The sequence below is a fragment of the Lacerta agilis genome, chromosome 1 (genome assembly GCF_009819535.1).
Source record: "Lacerta agilis isolate rLacAgi1 chromosome 1, rLacAgi1.pri, whole genome shotgun sequence".
Taxonomy (NCBI): Eukaryota; Metazoa; Chordata; class Lepidosauria; order Squamata; family Lacertidae; genus Lacerta; species Lacerta agilis.
The window spans coordinates 73,594,045-73,614,531 of record NC_046312.1 but is presented as its reverse complement, the minus strand read 5'-3'; the positions used below and the strand labels follow the sequence as shown (position 1 = coordinate 73,614,531).

Below are 20,487 nucleotides of genomic sequence, written 5' to 3'. Positions count from 1 at the left end.
CCACATGACAGCAAAGAGAGAGACATTGTATTGCATGATGACTCATGAAACCCTTTGAAACTAATATTTGTTTGGACTGTTTATGTGATTTCTTGAAACAGCACATCATTGACCTTGATTACGATGCTCATTCTAGAGATGTATCTGACACCTTTTGCATCCTCACAAAGATCGTCAGATGTACTGTACTATTTGAAAATACGGTCTAGCCATGGAAATCTAGCATGATTACTGCAGCATCTCAGTAACAGTTACATATCAAGCTCTGTAAACAATGATGGTTGTGATGATGATAATGCTGCTCTGGGTTCTCACCAAAGAGTCAGATCTAGTATGATTGCTGCATCTTTGTTGTATATTAAACTCTAAAACTGAGCTCTGAATTACAGAATAACTAAATAAAATGCCTACCAAATATTAAAAGTGCCATGCCACTGATACCAGCTACCGGATGGTTACATAATACTATTAGTTGGGATCAGAAGACTCGTAAAGAAATCTTGAAGAAGAAGCAATAGCTGAGTTGATGTGCATGACCATGTTACTACACACCACAAGGCTGATAATATTCTTCTTTCCACTTAGCAACATGATACAGGCAACCTGTTTTCTAAGTAATCACATGCATACCATAGAAAGTTACTACCTTTTTTTTTAGTGAGTGGTGTCACAGTTGGCCACAGCCAGAAAATATGTATTGGAAAGGTAGCCTGCTGTACTAATATCACGGAGTAAAATCCTTTCCCAAAGAGGGAGGCCTATGGAGTAAATTTTGCCTTCAAATTTTAGACCTGACTGATGCACCATATTTAATTTATGTGTTATATTTGCATCCCGTCTTTTAGGCTAAACAGATCTAGAAGGTGGAAAACAAACATGCAAAAACCATAATTCAAAATTAAACAATCAAAGCCAAGATATAGATAGATATAGATGATATAGATATATTGCAATGAACAGCAGATCAAAACAGGAAACTACTGGTAATTAGATTCCCCACCTGGAAACAAGCAGTGGGAATAGGAAATCCAGAAAATGCCAACCTATGATGTGATTCCTGCGTTGCATGAGGTTGGACTAGATGGCCCTTGGGATCCCTTCCCATTTGACCATTCTAGGATTCTTTAGCTGGGATTCCTGCCTTGCAGGGGGTTGGATAGCTCAGTTGGTAGAGCATAATACTTGGGGGTTCAAGCCCCATGTTGGGCAAAATATTTCCTGCATTGCAGGGAGTTGGATTAGAGCACTCTTGGAGTCCCTTCAAATTCTATGATTCTATGACAGTTTTTTGGGGAGTGTGTGTGTGGAAAGCACCACCTTAGTATCTAAGATTTAGGCCAACACCTAAAGATCAGCAAACAATAGGGAGTGAGTTTCCCTCCCTCAGGAGGTTATTTCCATAGCCTTGGTGTCAAAGCTAAGAAGGCCATGTCCCAGCAGAACCCTCCTCTATAATTGTGGCAAACAAGATCTCAGAGGAAGATCTTAAGGTGCACCCATGCTATGTGGATCAATACACTATTTAAGGTATCCTGGAGTATATTTGGGATTAGGAAGCAATTTTCTCCTCAAAGACTGAGATCATGGAAGTAAGGTGCTTTTATTTCTGTGTTTATTTATAGCCAGTCTGTGGTATTGCTGACTTGCTTTAATTATTTGGGAATGTGTTTATAAGTTTTTGGTGGCACACTTTTTGGAATGTTGTAAACTATAAGTGGCAATCTCTTTGAGCTGCCTGAGTGTGGGAAGCAGGATGAAGATGGATAGAGTGATTGAGTCTGGAAAAGAAACTTTAATATCTGTCTGTCCATCTCCATCCTGCTCTCCATAATCAGGCAGCTCAACGAGATTGCCTCTTAAAGTTCACAACATACCAATAAAAGCTCTGTGATTCTGAGAGCATTACTGTAAAGCACATGCCCCGTCTCACGCTTAAAAGTCTCAGCAGGCTACCTCCAAAAGACCCAAATGGCCAATTTTTGCCAGTAAGCTCTAAAATGGAAAGGAGGTATGTAAAGGTACTGTATAATGTTGGTGTGATGGTAGCAGCCCATTGTTTTAAAACAAAAGTCGTCATCAGGAAGATATACTGTATGGTGCAGGGAAATTCTCATGACCATTCTCCACGGAGAGAGAAGCAGCTACAGGGAGATTTCAGGAGGCAATGGGTTGGGCAGAAGAAAAATTCAGCAGCACCTACTGTCTGCCCTCCACTTCAAATCCTCCCCTCACCCACTTTATACCTGTTCAGCAGAACTTGCATTCTAACAGAAGGGCTGTGGTGTCCTCATGTTTAGTTAGACTTTGAGTGAGGCAGTAGGTCATGTTGCTCCCATGTCATTTTAATATCTTTTGTTCCTTAACTGCATTTTGCTTGGATACCTTTAAATTTCTTAATTTAACCTTAATCTTAACCCTACTTAGCATTCATCATGTTATGATAACAAAGCTATCTTTGATTCTGATTAGTGTTGTGTGTTCATGTGTGTATGCACATGTGCACAATTTCTTCATTTTAAGGGCATCCACCCCAAGATAAATAAATAAAATAAACAAAAAAGCTCTCTTGGGCTTCGTTTTTTCTTTGATCTCCCTTGCTGGATTTTCTTTGTGTGTGTGATTTTTATTCCACAGTCTCAGCATTATTTGCAAGATGGACTTGAGTGACTGAACTGCAGGGTTTTTGTTTGCTTAACTTGCTTCAGTGCAGCTGCTACAGACTATGTAGCTCTTTTTGTCTTCTACCCATGCATGCAAAGTTTAAAACAGGGCAGTTTTGAATTCTGACTAACTACTGACCTTATCAGGAGACGAATCCCCTCACAGTTTTATTGCTGTTGCCATTGGTTATGATGCTCCGTAGCAGGCAGAGGCAGCAACTGATGCTGATGGAAAAGAAAAGGTAGTGGATGGAAGGGGGGGGGAGGCTGAGGTGTTGTCAGGGATTGGCTGCCTGTAATGTCAGTCGGAGCCGTGGGCCCCAGCTCTTCCGCTGCTCCAGCTCTCCCCGAGCAGCTCCTAGAGAGAACTAAGGCGTGCGGAGTGCTGATGACCAGCACCATGCTTCTTATGCTTGGATCTTAGATTTCCTCCCTCCCCAAACACTGGTTAATAAGCCCTCCTGTGCATCAGCATCCTAGGCAGAGAGAAGGAAACAAAAAGGAAAAGAAAGAAAGAAAGGGAGGGGGGAAGGAAGAGTGAATCTTCAGCCAAGTGGATAAGATCAGCAAAAGAGTCAGAGAGAGAGAGAGAGAGACTGGGTGCTTTGCTTGCACAGCGGCAAAGTGGGAATTTAAAGAGCTGCGGTGAAAAAGAGCCCAGAGATTCCCCAACCACAACACAAGGCATAACCTCGCAGAATTACAGAGCCAGGTAGAAATGACATCAACTGGCAAAGAAGGCAGCGGAGCTCAGCACGCACAATATGTTGGACCGTACCGCTTGGAGAAAACCCTGGGCAAAGGACAGACAGGTTGGTTCTTATGCAGCAGGAGCAGCTCTAGGGATAAGGCAGCAGTCGCTGAGATTATGGAGATGGGAGAGTCTAGGCTCTCTGGCCATTCCTTGTCTTTTGCTGTGGCATCTGATAAATAATAGCTTGACTTTAAGATGGTTCTTTTTTGCTCTGGCTCTGGGTGTGTGTGTGTGTGTTTTGTTTTTGTGATTTATATATTGTTTTAACAAGTCCAGGTTGCTTTGTGTGGATCACTCCTGGAAAGGGGTGGTGTTCTGATGACAGTCAAAGTGCGTGTGGGGAGGGGCTGATTGAGTGATGGGGGGGGGACGCGAAGGAAAGATGCTCAGCGGCTGGCGAATTTTGCTTTGATTCAGTGCACCACTTTCCTTTCCTTCTTTAAAAAACTGGAATTCAGTTGAATTGAGAGGCACATAACGGACAACGAAGAAGAGGGGGAGGAAGCTGGAAGTCACCAGCAGTGTTTTATGACATCATGATTGAAAAGGGTGTAGTCCTTAAGGTGCAGTTGGTGGAGGTGTGGTGGTTTTGGGGGCCAGGAGGGGGAAGAGACTATGTGAATCTATGATACTGCCTTTGCTGGTTATTTGGAAAGTGTCCCTGGCACTGTCAAAGCAGAAAAAAAGTATTCAGGAGCAAAGAAACAAAAAAGCCATAATCCAAAAGCCTGCCCTGTTTATGCTGTTTTCTTTTAATCTTACTATATATTTCACTGCTGATTTAAGAATCCATGTCCAGCAGTCGGAGGTTTGTTGTTGTTGCCTGAAATGAACAATAGCAAGAAATATTAAAAGGAGGAAATGTAGTGCAAGGCATTAGCAGGGAGCAGGTGCTTTTGCCCTACGTGACATAATTAGATCCCTTCAGTGCATTCAAGATTGGGACTCACTGGTTGCCTGCGTTGGTGGATTCACTTCAAGGGCAGGGAAACAGTAATTGCAAAGAAGCGACCATTGCAGAAATGTTAAATCTCTGTCTAACATACTTTCCTGATTTGTATCCCCTTTTGGCGTTTTGGTAACAGGTGCGGTGGGCAATCTTGTCTGGCCACAAGATTTCAATGAGCAACCCTAGAAGTGAATTTAAGACTCTTCAGCTTAGCATTTTTAGAGCAGAGTATATGTGTGTGTGATTACACGCACACACACATACACCAAATTGCTCTCCTCTGCTCCTTGTTGATATTAAGTGTTGTTCATCATGGTGGGACAATAAAACATGGTGCATTGTGTTTTGCTTTTTAAAAAAGACAGCCGAGCTTTGCCCATCTGTTGTCTAAAGGATTTAATAGGCGTTTCCATCCCCAGCTGCTGTCTGTGTTCTTGCTGCCCTGCATGGCAGCAGCTCTGCAGTCCCCGCAATTTTCTTAGGGACTGAGTTGAAATCCAGATCTTTCTCTGAAAGGGGCCAAGCTTTTCTTCAATGATTGATTGTGAAGCTCCCCTCCAATTCTTTTTCATCCTCTCTCTCAAACCCCATAGCAACCACTTTTAGATAGGAATGGTTATGAAAATGGCATTGCTTTAAACGGGAAAGCGACTTTTATTTATTTTTATTTAAAAATCATCCTCCTCCCTGTATGTACTGCAGTAGCTTAATGTATCCGTTCACCTTTATTCTTCACAATGCTGAGTAAAAAACCCCCAAAAAACCTTCCTCTAACCAACCTGATTCACTGTGAAATATATCTTGACATGAAAAAGGAGCTGGGGGGGGGGGAACTCTCACCAAAATGATTGCAGCATCATGGGTACACCAATAAAAATACTGAATGTTGTGTCCAGAGGTGATCTCTTGCCATACACTCTTGGCTGGGGGCATCTAAGAGGCCCTAGATTCAGTCTTACTCTGTTGCCACAGTTTTTGCCTTGTACCGTGAGAGGTCTTTCACTCTGCCCAACTGCCATCTACAAAAAGTGTATGTTATTGCAAATGTAGCTACATTTCAGACTAATGCTATGCATGTTTTCTCAAAAGTAAGTCCTACTGAGTTTAACAGCACAGGATTTGCAACCGAGTGAGCAAGCATAGGATTGCAGCCTTCGAATGTAAACCACAGAGTGTGGCATTATGCTTCCCAAGGGTTAGCTGCAATTTCCCCTCCCCCTCCCCCTGCTAATCTTCCTATCTTCCTCCTAAGTGATTAGAGAGTGAGAGAGATTTGGGGGGGGGGGTGAGCATTTGTGTGTGTGTGTGTGTGTGTGTGTGTGTGTGTGTGTGTGTGTGTGTTCAGAGGTTTCATGCTGTCTGCCTTTGCAGATCTTTGAGGAAATCATCTAGGGCTAGGATTGCTCTTCATGATTTTACATCTAATTATAGATGACCCTCTAGTCTTTCCATTCATGCACACACTGCAGTGATACAGAGAAGAAAATCTAAAAGCCTAAAGAATAGCTGCAGCAGACTTATGCACTCTTACTTGGGAACAAGTCCCTTTGAAGTAAATGAGACTTCCTTCTGAGAAAACATGCACAGGAACTGAATGTTTTGTTTTCTATTCCCCATACTCACCTTGATATACTTGGGAATGATAAACACCAGCATTTTCATTCCTAACCAGAGTTGGAATGATTCAGAGTTATGCAGTCAGGCAGCATAGTTTGTGTCTACCACTTCTGTGTTCCTGGAAGTGAGACAGTAAGCTTTGGGTGGGAAAGAATATGAAAATTTAGTTGTTGGAGGCTTTATATTGTATAACATTGTTATGTGACAGGTAATTCAATAAAGCTGTTTAGGCCTTCTGAAAGTAGAGCAGTACTATGAGGAATTATACCACAGCATTGCATTGCATGGAATGAGCTTGCTCCCTATTTGAAAGATAATTTGGCCAAGTGTATCAACAATCAGAAGATCTCATCATAGCATCCATAGCCCATTTGCTTCTTGGTAGACCTTCACAACCACTCACATTCCCTCCTCCTTTGCTCAACTAAAATAAATATTTCTGCTATGAGGCCCTAACCCTAACCCTTGTCCACTCTCAGGGATGCCCACTGTCTACCTGCTATTCTCAGAAATACATGATATTGTTGAAGATCAAAAGATAAAGGTAAAGGGACCCCTGACCATTAGGTCCAGTCACGGACAACTCTGGGGTTGTGGCGCTCATCTCACTTTACTGGCTGAGAGAGCCGGCGTACAGCTTCTGGGTCATGTGGCCAGCATGACTAAGCCACTTCTGGCGAACCAGAGCAGCGCACAGAAACGCCGTTCCCACCAGAGCGGTACCTATTTATCTACTTGCACTTCGTCCTTTTGAACTGCTAGGTTGGCAGGAGCAGGGACTGAGCAACGGGAGCTCACCCCATGGGGGGGGATTTGAACCGCCGACCTTCTGATCGGCAAGCCCTAGGCTCTGTGGTTTAACCCACAGCACCACCCACGTCCCTGTTGAAGATCAAAGGTGAAGGAATTGGGAGGCAAATGCTGGCTTCTGCTTGTAGCAGCCTTGCAAAGGTTGTCATGAAAAGAGAACTTTCATGTGCTGTCTGAACTTTGAATAGCTTTCTTCAACCTCCACACCACTCTAAATGATGCAATTTTTAATGACTGTGAAGCAAGGAATGTTTACAGACAAGACCCTGCTGGTTTTCTGCAAGGAAGCCCAGATGCTGTGTCTTTGCTATCAGTGGAAGCTGGTGACATCTGGTCATGGGTATGCAAAACTGACCTGGCAAAACATACTCAGGATGCATTTCAAAGGGCTGGGTGATGACTGTGCTGATTCTCATTCAAAGCAGGGGAAGCAAAGCTTGTCCTGAGGAGCCTCCAGAGCTGGCACATCAGGCTTGCTGAAAATGATTGATGTCACAAAAGGAGGATTATGGCCTCCTGGTTTTAAAAGCAGGAATAGGGCACTAAGCAAAAGGGTGCAAAAATTTGCATACAGCCTTTCCATAGTATGGGGAGTGTAGCAAAAGCTGGGGGAAGAAATTCTTAATAATGCAGTGTAAGAATTCCATGCATGTATAATTAAATTAGACTGCTGTAGTAAGACAATTGCCCCTTTGTTGCTGTATAAGGCAGAGGTCAAATGGGTTCGGCTGTTGTTTCCCAAAACTGGACTTTTAGAATATGTGTTCAGCAGGGGGAGGATGCATGAAGTAATGCAATAATCTAATGATCATATTTGTAAAATTGTATTATGAGGAAACATCTTTGAAAATGCTGACAACAACAAATTGCACATAAAGGGATGAGCAAGAGATAGTTTATATTGCACTGAATTACACTATATCTTAGTTAATTATGGGAGGTTTGCACTGTAATTAACAGTAATGAACAAAAAGGATGTGCTTTTGTGTTTGAAATAACATGTGTGCTTAGATAACAGATCAGATGTGAAGACAAAAGCACAAAAATTCAGGTTTATTATTCAAATGAAACAAAGTCTTCCTTAATTTGCTATGTGTGATATTTTGCATGAAATTAACATTGCATGTGCTTCAACCCTTTATAAAATGGCTTTTATAATTCTGCATTTTATTTTATTTTCATCTCTTCTTTCTTGTTTGGAACACTAATGTAATATTTTGTGTTGTTGCATTCATGTACTGTATTTACTCAAATCTAATGCTCACCTTTTTAAAGCCAAATCAGGTTGCGAAAATTAAGGTGCACATTAGATTTGATGGCACATTTACATTTGCCAGCAAATAATTTTTTTTTTGTTTCAAGGTTCTGAAAATTGAGGTGCGCATTAGATTCGAAGGCACATTAGACTCGAGTAAATACGGTAACTGTTGCCATATAGCCCATCCAATACACTTGTGTGCTAGCGTACTACCATGTTATACAAATGAGTTTGTGGTGCTTTAGTAATTATGAACTGAGCTTTTGATGATGAACTGAGAGCTTTCCTTGCAAATTGGTTCCTTCCTTCCTTCCTTCCTTCCTTCCTTCCTTCCTTCCTTCTCAGATTTTGGTGGCATTTTTAAAATTGTTGAAGCTTTATTTGTTGTGCTTCCATATAAAGGCTTTAAGTAAGTGGAGTGAATTTGGACAACTATGTTAAGATTCAGTGCCTGCATCGCTATACCCAAATACTCTATATGTTTTGGGTGGCAATGTCTGAAGTGCGGATGCTCCTCTACTTCTGTGGGCTCCCCATGGAATTTAGAACCCTGCAAATGGGGGTTCTAAACCAGATAGGCATAATAACGCAGCATGGAGAAGAGAGCTTGCCATGTTCGTTCTCACTCACCCTGCTTGTGTGCAGCCTTTACACATGCCCAAATTGGGCTTGAATGAATGCAGTACAGATTCTAAGTTCATTAAAAGCAAATCCCATTGAATTTGATAGAAATTTACTCCAAGCAAATACATTTTTCACAGGGACAGTTTTACCATGAAACAAAGTGCATAAGTAGCCTTTGGCCTTATTTTCCATATTATTATAATTTCATGGGGTGAAATTATTTTATGGGGTGACAAATGCCTTAGTCATGCAGGGGGTGACCTTTGTTGAAGGATAGACAGGCTGTGCAAGACTTTGTTGATTCTTCTGGACCTCTCAGTGGTTTTCAGTACCATCAACTATGGTATCCTACTGCGAAGGTGGCTAGGTTGGGAATAGGAAGTTACATTCCTTTGCTTCAGGAAAGATGCAGTGAGTGGAGCTGGGAATAACTAGGTCTTTTTTGAGAGAGGGGAATGAAGGATAAAATTATCTCAGGTCTCGGACATGGAGGGGGGGCATATAAACCCTTCAATTAAGAAAATGAAGAAAACACACTCGGCCCTCTGGCATCTCAGAGCCTTAAAAATGGTCCTAGGAATGACTGTTCTGCTCCATCGGAGTTGTCTTGCAGTGTACCTCAGGGATCCATCTTATTCTCTGTCCAAGATCTACATGAAACTGTTGAGATAGGTTGTAGAATAAGGTGTCATAATGTTGGTGTACCCAGTGAGATAATGAGGTTCCTAAATGGGTGTTTCAAGGGGATAATTGGGAGGATAAGAGTGAACAAACTGAAGCTCACTCAAGGTAATATGGAGATGCTGATGATGAGTTATCTGGAATTAGGTGTGCGACTTGTCCTGGATAGGGTTACACTACTGCAGCTTGCATGTTGCTGCTGGACCACTTGTTCCGTGGTGCTCTAGTGGCAGCTGTGGCTGGGAGAGCCCCTTTCCTGGTATGTGTGATGTGTCAGCTCAAGGAGTTGGAGCTCTTTCAATTTCAGACTTTCCCTTCCTTTTTGATCTCATATTGACAGACTCCCATAAAATCTTATTTGCTCCTCACTTTGTAAATATTAAAAAGATGACCTCAAATTCTGATATGAGTTATTAGCTTGCTGAGGAGGAGATATACCCTCTGGAGTTTGAGTAGGTTTTATTTTTGCTTGGCTTTTTTTTTTTGTATGGATGAGCATTCAATTATGTGAACCCATAACTGCAGCCTAAAGGAAGTACAGTCTATAAACAGTTTTACCTCTTCTTTTATTGCTTGTGAGAACAAAGCAAAAGTTTAAAAGGGGACACAGGAGGTCAAGAAGATTTGCCAGTATGTGTCAGGTCATCTGTGAATCTTGGCAGAACTGGTTTCCTTTAGGCAGTACTCTATATGACATGTTGTTGTTGTTGTTGTTGTTGTTGTTGTCAACTTAATTATTTTATTATATTTATTATCTCACCTTTCTTCCACCATAGTTCTTAAGATGCCTTACCTAGTTCTATCCAAGCAATGACAAGAGCCAGACCTTCTTAGTGTTAGCAAAGTTGGCCACTGCGTACTAAGCAAGAACTGCCAGGAACCGAGCTTCTAAAAAAAACCAAAAACCTGGGAGGTGTGGCTACTCCTTCCAAGTTGCAGAATGGGCAGGGCATCAAGATGTTTGGTTGGTGTCTGCTGCTGTAAATATTATATTGTTACAAAAGCTGGGTGGCTGCCCCTTTCTATGCCAAGTGGTGGCAAGAGCCCATGGCGTCCCAGGCACACACACAGGGTCTGTGTCCCTTTGGAAAACAGAAGACATGGCGGAGACTGCCGTTCTTTAAGAAATATGGTTTATTCACCTATTTACACTTTCAGTCTGCATGGAGGGAGTCCAGATCTTATGGCATTCACATTTTCAGAGGCAGCAGTGCAGGCAACCTTCAGGCTGTCTTCCTCAAAGGTGGATCCCAGCTTCTCTTACTGCCAGCAACCCCTGCTCAAAAACACCCCATCACCTTGGCAACCCTTCAAACTCCTGCCTCAGGGCAGGGGGAAAGTTCTCTTGCATTGGCAACGACCCTCAGTGGGCCCTCAATCGCCCTCCATTTTCCTCTTAATGGCTCTAGCTTGGCCAGTATGGTTTGCATAAGCCAGTCCAGGAGCTCCCTGTTTGGCAAAGCTCTGCAGTTTGTGTTTTAATCTATATCCCAATTAATCGAAATCCTAGCTTTTATTCATTCCTACGTTTCGGGGACCCCCCCCCCTGCACAGATCTGTAACATCATTCAGTTGAGGCCTGGGGTTCATTTGGTGAGTGGTATTGTTATCGGAGCCTCTTTAAGCAAGGCAAGACAAATCAGGACCCTGGGCAGCTCACAGTGGGCTCTGCTGCCTGAGTTTTGGAAGATGTCTAAACAAAGAGCCAGAATCATCTCTTCAAAGGCTTAGGAGGGCTGGCAAGGTCTTCCCTTACAATGGCTTCATCCTCCAGGGAGGACAGTCTACAACCATTAAAAAACTCATTGCTGATTCTGTAGTTGCAGGCTCTGTGCAGGGCTGTGGAGCAAAAGAACTTGAGGGTGACGGGAGAGCCAGGTCGTCAGAGTGGGATGGTATAGAAGGAAGCACCAAGGACTCCCTTTTCCTCAAATGTGATGACTTGCAATTAATCTGAATATTAGCCCTCCTCAGGATGACACTGTGACCTAGATGCAGGGGACGTGACAGTAAATGGAGGAGCTGCAGTTTGGCTAGCCCTTAATTAGACACTGTCGGGTTATCCTACTACCCCCCAATATCTTATTTTGTCTCTGGACATAGCAGGAGTAGCCAGTGAAGTTGGGCAAAGCTGCCTTCCTAACACCAACACCACTGCCACTTACTTGGATGGGGCAGGGGTGGCACAGGGTGGAGCAGAGTTCAGGACTATGTGGGTGTACCTGCGGGACCACTGGATTGGCTCTGCTGGTACACCTGCATGGCTCCAAACTTGCTGTTGTCTTGCACTACCCCTACATCATCCCGGTAAGCAGCAGGCATAGTGTTGAGAGAGCAGCTCCACAGCACTATCCCACTGTGCTGGCCACTCCTGGGACTTTCCGAAACTCAGGAGCTGAATGAGACTAGGAAAATATATGGGTCTAACAGGCCCCATCACATTCTCTAATTTGCTTGTTCATAAAAAGACGCCTTAAAACCAGGACAAATCAAATCAGCTCTTGAGAAGTCCTCATATATGGAACAGAATCTTGGAAAGCAACACTGACCTTGGCTATCTATATTGAAACTTGAGTGAACTATAGAAAAGGGAGAATGCATATGCTCTTCAAGGATGCAACATTTGCGGAATAGAGCACTCCTTCTAAAGTTAAGGAATGCTGAGATATGTATAGGTCAGAGTAAAAAAAATGCTAATGATTCAAAATTCCAATAAACATAAATGAAATAAAAGGGTAAAATATTAATCATAGTTCAAAAAGCAAGCGAATAAGCATTTTATGGGAGCAAGCAGTCTACTTTGAAGCACACAGCTTGCTTTTTTGTTACATTGTCAGATGAGTGGGATTATATTGCTATTTATATACCTAAATCTCAGACATCACCAGGGTTACAGAAATAGCAATTCAATAGATATGGCTTTTACACTGTTAAGACGGCTTTCGTCTTTGTATCCCTATTCCATTTAGCCACCTCTTTATTGGCTATCACTGAAACTAAAGACCTCACAAAAATGAGTGGAACACAAGGTAATCCATAACAAATGATAGGGTGATAGTTTCCACATATTCTAGGTTACAAATGGCAACACCACACCGGGAAACCTGAAGGAGGAGCTGACCCTAGTGTTACTACTGTTGAGAAGGTTGTGCATTAGGATGAGAAGACAGACAAATTAAAAACATCTATCAACAGGATGTACAGTCGCTTTGAACTGAATTCTCAAAGTTGCACTTAAAGAAAAACTGTTATGCATTTATTGTGGCCTTGCTCTTGTTTTTGTGTATTGTAATACCCTTATCAGCTGCAGTGAAGGCTAGCTCATAAAAAATGATGACCCTAAATGTTTTGCAGAGTTAAAAAAATAGTCGCACTATTGAGAGAGAATTTTCATGAAGTCTAATGGTGATGTGATCATTCTGTAAAAGGCAAAATGTTGTTTTCTCTCTCTTTTTCTTTTACCAGCGGTACTGGGCTTATATAAGAGACCAGAGAGAGATGAGTTTGCTTCTCAGTGAATGTAAGGACAGGACAAGAGACTAAATTGAAAGGGAGAAGTATTATAAAATTGGTCCAAGAAAGTAGTAGACTGGCCTATTACTTGTTCTGAAAACAAGGCAGTTTTAAACTACAGCAGAAACTGCTGATGGAAAACATGGGCGATCATCTCATTAGTTTGAAACAATACATAAAGGCCAGCTGCAATGGTAGATCAGTGGAAAGAGAGATGAGGGTGACAACTTCAGCAGGACATCGTCAGGAACATATCTGAGAGTGTGTTCTCTAACCTAGGGAGCTTTATGTCAGTCACTAGGTCTAGCAGCTGGCAAAATAGATCCTGAAGTGTAGCATGCAGACTGTACTGCTCTGTTGTTCAGGCAAGAGCAAAGTGCAGACTGCTAGTGTTTATTTCTTACTTTTAATTTATTTACATTACTTGTATCCCTGAGCAGTAATGTGAAAGTGCAGCCATATTTTTTGAATGCCAGTATTTCATAAGGTTCATTTCATTTTGCTTTGAGAAACAGAAGTGACATGAACTTAGCTTTAAATTGGCTTCTCTGGGAAAATGAACTTTTTTGATTCCAGGCAAATAGTTCCATGGTGTTGTAGTGCAGTTCCTTGTGGACTGGTGGATTGTAAACAAGATGATAACCCTAAATAAAGGGTTTACATTTTTGTGTTGTTGTTTTTTTAAGAAAAAACCACCCAAGGAAAAACTATAAGTCTATGCTTCTGTTTGTGCACAAACAATGTCTTTAACTATTGGAGGCAAGTTCTGCAGACACCCCTTAAACACATAGAATTTCAGTCTACTAAGTAAGATTATGTGTAGTCTCTCCCTTTTGCTTATCATTGATTTGGTCACACAAGGCAACACATTTCTATCCTAAACTTATCGTGATGGGTGTTCTCCCCACCCACAGCAAAGTGACTCATGATTCCAGATAATTTGCTCAATGAATTTAAAATTTTGTTCTTACATGGAACATTGGGAACCAGATGGTGATTTCCTCAGTGTTATTTGTAATCGAAATTTATCTAGCAAATTCTCCCCCCCTTTCCCTGAGTCAAGTGCATTTCTGTTGAACGTTGAATTGTGTGCTTCCTCATAATTGGTTTCGTACTTGATGTGACATTGCTCTTTCACTTGGTTGGTTGAGCACTGAGGTGATTCTTGTACTGTAAATTTTGTATCATACAGTGTGGCTCAAATCCAAAGACTATCAGTGTAGCAGAGGGTTGTGTGCACATGTACCCACCAAACAGATGGTCAGCTTTGATGTCAAACACCTGTTTGGGGCTGGGGGGGGCTTGAATTCAGCAAATACTCAACAAACTAATTGGTTCTGTCAAAGCTGGCTGCACTCAAACAATCTGGACATCTGTGTGGACCCAATGTAACATAGACAGGTGCAGATTCATCCTAGGTTCTGGATGAATCTATGGAATAGTCTAGAGTGAATCACAAATTTTGCATGCAGATGGCTCAGTACTTGAGACAGTCATCAGTTAAAGGATCTCAGCAGAACTGGAAAGAATGCTACCAGGGATTTTAAAGAGCTGCTGCTAGTCAGAACAGGCAACAATTATCTGTACATTCATTAATGACATAAATGCTCTTATAAATTATCCACATTAGATGTTCATTCTTACTCTGTTTATTGGACCCGATCCAACAAAGAGATTCATTCATAAATGCTTGCTTCTACATGCAGTATTTGTTAAGTTGGGGGGACTTAAATGAAGTGAATTTTCAGCAGTAAGCAAAGGGTCACAAAACCAAACTATTAATTTTTAATATAAACATGTATTCATATCAATATTCATCAAATGTTTAGAGTGCTTTTTATTACAGTTCTCCCTGTATTGATTTGCTTATGAATCATTGGTTTGTGACTTTAACATTATGAATAATTGGTATATGATTTAACTTTAATGGTGACATGTGACAGTTTTATTTATTTTTCTTTTCAGCTTATTTAAATGGCCAAACAACTATGTGAGAAATTCATGGCTATGCCTGGCCTAAGACCCATGAATCATATCTTAGAATTGCTCTCAAGTGAGACTTTTCTGCTTCACAGAATGCAAGACATATATACAATGCAAAGCATTCCCCCCCCATTTTTGAATTTACACAGTATAATTACCGTAGAACCTAGCCTTAAAGACACTTTTATATTGTGTAACTTGTGCAGGAGTTCTTACCTTCCCAGATACTTCCAAACAGATAAAAAGGAATGGGCTTGGCTTATAAAATAAACTGAATATTTGAGGAAAACTGGACAGTCATTTTATTATTGATGTTGATGGTCAAGTTCCAGATTTGGTATTATCTTTGAACACAACTTGTACACAACTTCAACATATATTGACTTGCTAATTGCTACATAATCATATATTGTCAGGTCATGAAAGGAGGATGGTTAAGATTGCAAGTGGAGAAATAGGGGAGAAAGAGAGCATATGTGTATAGAAGAAGTATTTCAGGGTTGGACAATGTTGTTAATGTATCATGAGCCAGAGAGTTGCAGCTGATTTACCGGTACATACTTTAGGGCAGAGCTTTCCAAACTCTGTGTTGTGGCACGTTAGTGTGTCCACTGCATTGTGTAGGTCTGTCACATGAACACTCCCTGCGCTCCTCCTGGGGTTGAAAAGGGGTTAGTTTAACCTCCAGTTTGCTAGTAAAACTGAATTACTGTGTCATGAAATGATGCATGTCTAAAAAGTGTGTTCACCAACATAAAGTTTGGAAAGCTCTGCTTTAGGGTTAGGTATTTAAAAGAGAGAATTGACATGTGCAAAGTGGAGTTTCTTCAAAGAACTAGAGCCCCAAAACAAGCCTTGTTCTTTGCTTAGGAGATTTGATTTTTTTTTTTAAGTACCAAAAACACGTCTGTGTACCTCCTGACAAGCTTCTCTGTTACTCCTTACTGCCTCTAAAGGACCACGGTAGACATCCTATCCTGGAGATTCTTTAATAAAGCATTTTTCATTATGAACCATTAATGGTGATTTAGGCTGCTGTTAGTGATAGAGCACTGCCTGCCACGTTATTCATGCAAAACTAAGAATAAATGGTGGTAATCATAATAGTAATGAATCATTGTATTGACAATGAAGAAGAGTAAGACAAGCAATAGATGGTCAGCAATCTAATTACGGATATGTGAAGATATTACTGCTTTTAATATCTTAGCAATTTTTATACTTAGAGAGAAATTGGGTTTGTGAGTAAAAAAAGGTTTCTTAAAAAGCCACCACCACTACCACCTCATCGTTTTACTTCACATAACGTGCTAAGTTTGTAGGTATGACTGTATTTTCAGTTAAATGTTTCACTTTTTATCGATTTAACTTTTCAGAGGTTAGTGGAAAATTATTTTCAGACATCCATTCAGTAAATGCGCTTCTAGCTGCCTGCACAATTTATCAACAATGGTCTCCCTATCTCCCGAGGCTCTGGCCATTTGTAACTCTACAGTTTTGCAGTACAAGCTTTCATGGGAGTAAAAATGAATGTGTATTTGTGTGTGCTTTTCAGTAGTCTGCTACAAACCCATTGAAGAGACATCAGTTTTGCAGGTTCACTTCAAAATGCCAATGAACACTCACATAAGCCAAATTCTCCAGGTCGTTAATTAAAATTTTTGTTAACTCACACTTGATGGAGGTAGCTCAGAAGCCTGTAGAACTGTGTTTCCTAACATAGCAAGTAACTAACTAGTGAGAATTCAATAATTTGAATGTTCCCCACCGGGCCTTGATTTTTAACTTAAAAGGCGGCATGACACAACCCCACTTTAAAACATAAAAAGTTAAAATACTGAAACAGATTAAAATTACCTCAACTTTCCAAACATCTCTATATATTTCCCTTGGCCTGGCACTCAAAAGAGTACAGTGAAGGTGTCTGCTTGATTTCAATAGGCAGGGAGTTCCAAAGTGTAGACATTGCCACACTAAGCGATGGAATTCTTACAAATGTGGAAAGGTTATTATGTGGTACCTGTAGTAGTACAATTCCATCAATCAAAGCTGTCAAGAGGGCACATGTAGGGTAAGGCGATCTCATAGGTAAACTGGTCCCAAGGACACTGGAATGGTTGAGGCTGGTGGGAGTTATAGTTCAAAACATCTGAAAGGCACTGAGTTGGTAAAAACTGTTCTAGATGCATATGAATATTGAGTTTTTCTCATGGCAGCTCTGTTGGCACCAAAGCAATTCACATATTTTTATTCCCAGGTTGATATCACATGGTAAAATGGCTGCATGTAACTGTGTCATCAACAGTATGTTGCCATTCCGTGTGAAGACCACAAGTGAGATGGTGAAGGAAATTATATCAAGACAGGCACACAACAGTAGAAATTGGGTATTAAAACTTCCACTTTTGTGAAGACCTTACTTGGATCTTAAAGCAGACTTAGATTTTGATATTGGGAGTGGTAAAGAGTTAGTTTTGAAGTATGGAGGAGGGATAAAGATGAATGCTTTTAGTTTGGAGCTGGCTTGGAAAGATTGCTAAGGGGCTTATTGAACTCATGCCATTTTGTAACAATAATTGCCTTATCATGTGACTTCTTGCTTCCCCTTAGCCCAAACTTCACATTTGTAAAGAAAAACATATATGGCGGACAAACAACACACACACACATCTCACCTGAACTTTCTTCTCACAAAGAAACTACAGTGGTACCTCGGGTTACAAACGCTTCAGGTTACAGATGCTTCAGGTTACAGACTCCACTAACCCAGAAATAGTACCTTGGGTTAAGAACTTTGCTTCAGGATGAGAACATAAATCGTGCGGTGGCGGCATGGCGGCAGCGGGAGGCCCCATTAGCTAAAGTGGTACCTCAGGTTAAGAACAGTTTCAAGTTAAGAACAGACCCCCAGAATGAATTAAGTTCTTAACCCGAGGAACCACTGTAATACTGTGTAGTTACCATAGAACTTCCTACTGCTCTAGAAAGTTGAGATTGTGAAACACTGCAGTTATCCATGGGGAAGAGACCCTCCAGCTCTATTTTGGAGGCTGCAGTGCTCGTGAAAAACACACACACAGATTATGCTAATTAAAATGTAGGGTATTTCCCCACCCCAGTTCAATAATGCAGAGAGAATAAGAACTCTGCATGCCCTAGTTCCAGTCCTAACATGGAAGCTACTTCAAGATGTGCAGAGGTAGTCACATCTGCAGCTAAACAAGGTCAGAGTTAGGCTCCCAGGCTTCCATGAGCAAGTCACGGTAATGGCTGTAGTCACTGTAGCCTGTCTTTGCCACTCTTCACTATTTCCCTGTTGCTTTTAGGCCATTTCTGTCCTTTAGTTTCTCCTGCTTAGCAGTTGAGGCCTGTTTCCCTAGTATGGGCTGTGATTAGCCAATGCTCTAATGCGCCTGCATTTCCAGCTCCTCTGTGCAGGAAGACAGCACTGTCAGGCTCTGCCTTACAATAAATTTCTTATGTTGCCTTGCTGCTGAGTATGCTGCTTACTCTTAGTACACACTGAGGTCCTTGGTCTCTCTCACTTTCTTTGTTGCCTCTCTCAGATGTTGCACTTTTTCTGCTTTTCACCTTAGGATACTGTCACCTCATTGAACTAGAAAGTGGTGCAGTGTGCCAGGTTCATTACTCTCAAGTCTGCTTTTTTCCTGAAGGGAATGGGGGGTGGGGAGAATCACATTTGGCTTCTGATATGCTTGCTTCCTCTTACTGCAGAAGCAATATTAAAGGCTTAAGGAAGAACCTAGATCTATTGATATCATAGTTTTATAGTGCTGTCCTTGGTCATCGCATTTAAGTCAATGACAAGATCACGGAACAGATGTGAGCTGCATTTATTTTCACTGTTATCACCTATATAGAGATACAATCAATTTTGTTGCCATGGTAAGAATTATTGCAAATGTTTTAGTGTAATGTGTAATAATATTAAAGAGGCAGCATAGTACAGCTGGGAATACCTTGGTGGGAGAAATTTTTTTTGGCTTTCGTGCATGGCTCTGGTAAGCTGGGTGGGTTTGGCCAAATGCTGGGAGCACTATTCTGCTACCATTTTCTGTGGTCTCCATATCTTGGCTCAGAAGGTTACTTTTCTGGGTGTATTAATCTGTATTTGGATTTTTAAGACTGTATTTTATCTGGGAACGGGAGCTACTTAAGGAACAAGCAAACTAGGGGAACTTTTACTTGAAAGTTGTCACTGAAATCCTTCATTGAAATTGTCAAGGGAATGCCCACACCATCTGTCCCAAGGATAGGGAATCTTAGGCTTAGGGATTGAATACAGCCCTTCCCCCTGGCCTCTCTACCTGGCTCTCTGGACTCTTCTCTGCTGCACCCTTTCTCCCCAGGCCATACCCCTCACCAGCCCTGCTTTGCACCCTCCTTTTTTGCCGGGTGAAAATGTATCCTTGAACTCTGATAATGCTTGCCGGTTGCCTAGATGGAAGATAGAGAGGAATGTGTGAGTATGTGCAGAAGCAAGCCTACTGTACAAAGGTAAAATCAACACTCCTTACTCCATACACTTTGGCTTCTGGCCCACCCTCCAGTGGCCTGTGGAGTTTTTCTGGGCTGGTTGTATTTGTAAATAATCCAAATAAAGTGAAAGGTGCGAGCAGGCAAGTTTTTCAGAAAACAAATGAAAAGAATAGTGCCTTCACATTTTGCCTCATATCTCAGGTTCTCTTTCTTTCTCTTTCTTTAAAATGAAAGCTGGGACTCTGGTTCACCTTGTTACCTTTCCAACATCACATCCTCACCACCAGCTTGTTCCCCATGTATTGGGAAGTGCATTTCTGGATGCCACCTAAGCCTTCTGCACAATTTAGCACCTGGAAATCAAGGTTATTTATTTCATGGAGAGACTACATGAGTACAGCATACGAAGGCAGTGAAATGTGGGACAGGGACATGAAGAGGCTATTTCAAGTGTCCTTTCCAATAACTACTTCAGACTCAGCCTAAAGCCTAGACTATCCCCTTTGTCAAGCACCAACAAGACAATGGTTTGTCCTTTCTGTGCCTGGTAATCACAATTTCTTTTGTGAGCCTTTGTGATCACAAGTTATAACAGCCTAAGAACCCCTGAGCTCAATGAGTCTTCTAAGTCCTATACAAACCTGTCAAACCTCCATGTATCCTTTGTTAGCTTGACTGGCAGATATTGTGCCTAGGTTTGGGTGCCTTTTAGCTTGGGTGCCCATTCTTGCTGCTCTGAACCCCTGTGCTCCACAGGATTCCAGCAAGGGGTCATCTTGTTGTAAAGATAGCCTGACTTAGTATGGAATCATCGGTTTGGGTACTCTTTTTTCTTTTTTCTTTCAAACACTCACTCCCAGTGAGTGCCAGTCTGGTAAAATCGTGTCATGGCCAAGGGAAGTCATTTCTTCTAACATTCATTTTGGATTTACCCGAACAATAAAAATCTCCCCTACCTCACCCTTGTGTTTGCCCAGAGCATAAGAAATGAAAAGTATAACTCTCTTACTCTGTCTTTCTCTCTCTCTTTCATTAGCTTTTCAATTCCCACTGAATTACCCCATCCTCGTCTCAGAAGCAATTCATTGTGTAGCCTCATCCCCTTTTCTCTCCTTCGAGCCTTCATAGCTAACCATTA

General features: G+C 41.5%; 1 protein-coding gene across 15 annotated transcripts in view; it reads left to right on the top strand.

The window, feature by feature from the left end:
- Positions 1-3,010: 3,010 nt before the first annotated feature.
- BRSK2 (BR serine/threonine kinase 2) overlaps positions 3,011-20,487 on the top strand; it is a 395,220-nt gene continuing 377,743 nt past the window's right edge. For 7 of the 15 annotated variants that reach the window (XM_033155249.1, XM_033155259.1, XM_033155232.1 and 4 more), the window contains exon 1: positions 3,012-3,472. In XM_033155249.1, the coding sequence (XP_033011140.1) occupies positions 3,379-3,472 (94 nt within the window). In that variant the 5' untranslated portion in view covers positions 3,012-3,378. Of the gene's footprint in view, positions 3,473-20,487 lie in introns of all 15 variants that reach the window. The other 8 variants (XM_033155197.1, XM_033155179.1, XM_033155188.1 and 5 more) reach the window with 3 other exon arrangements.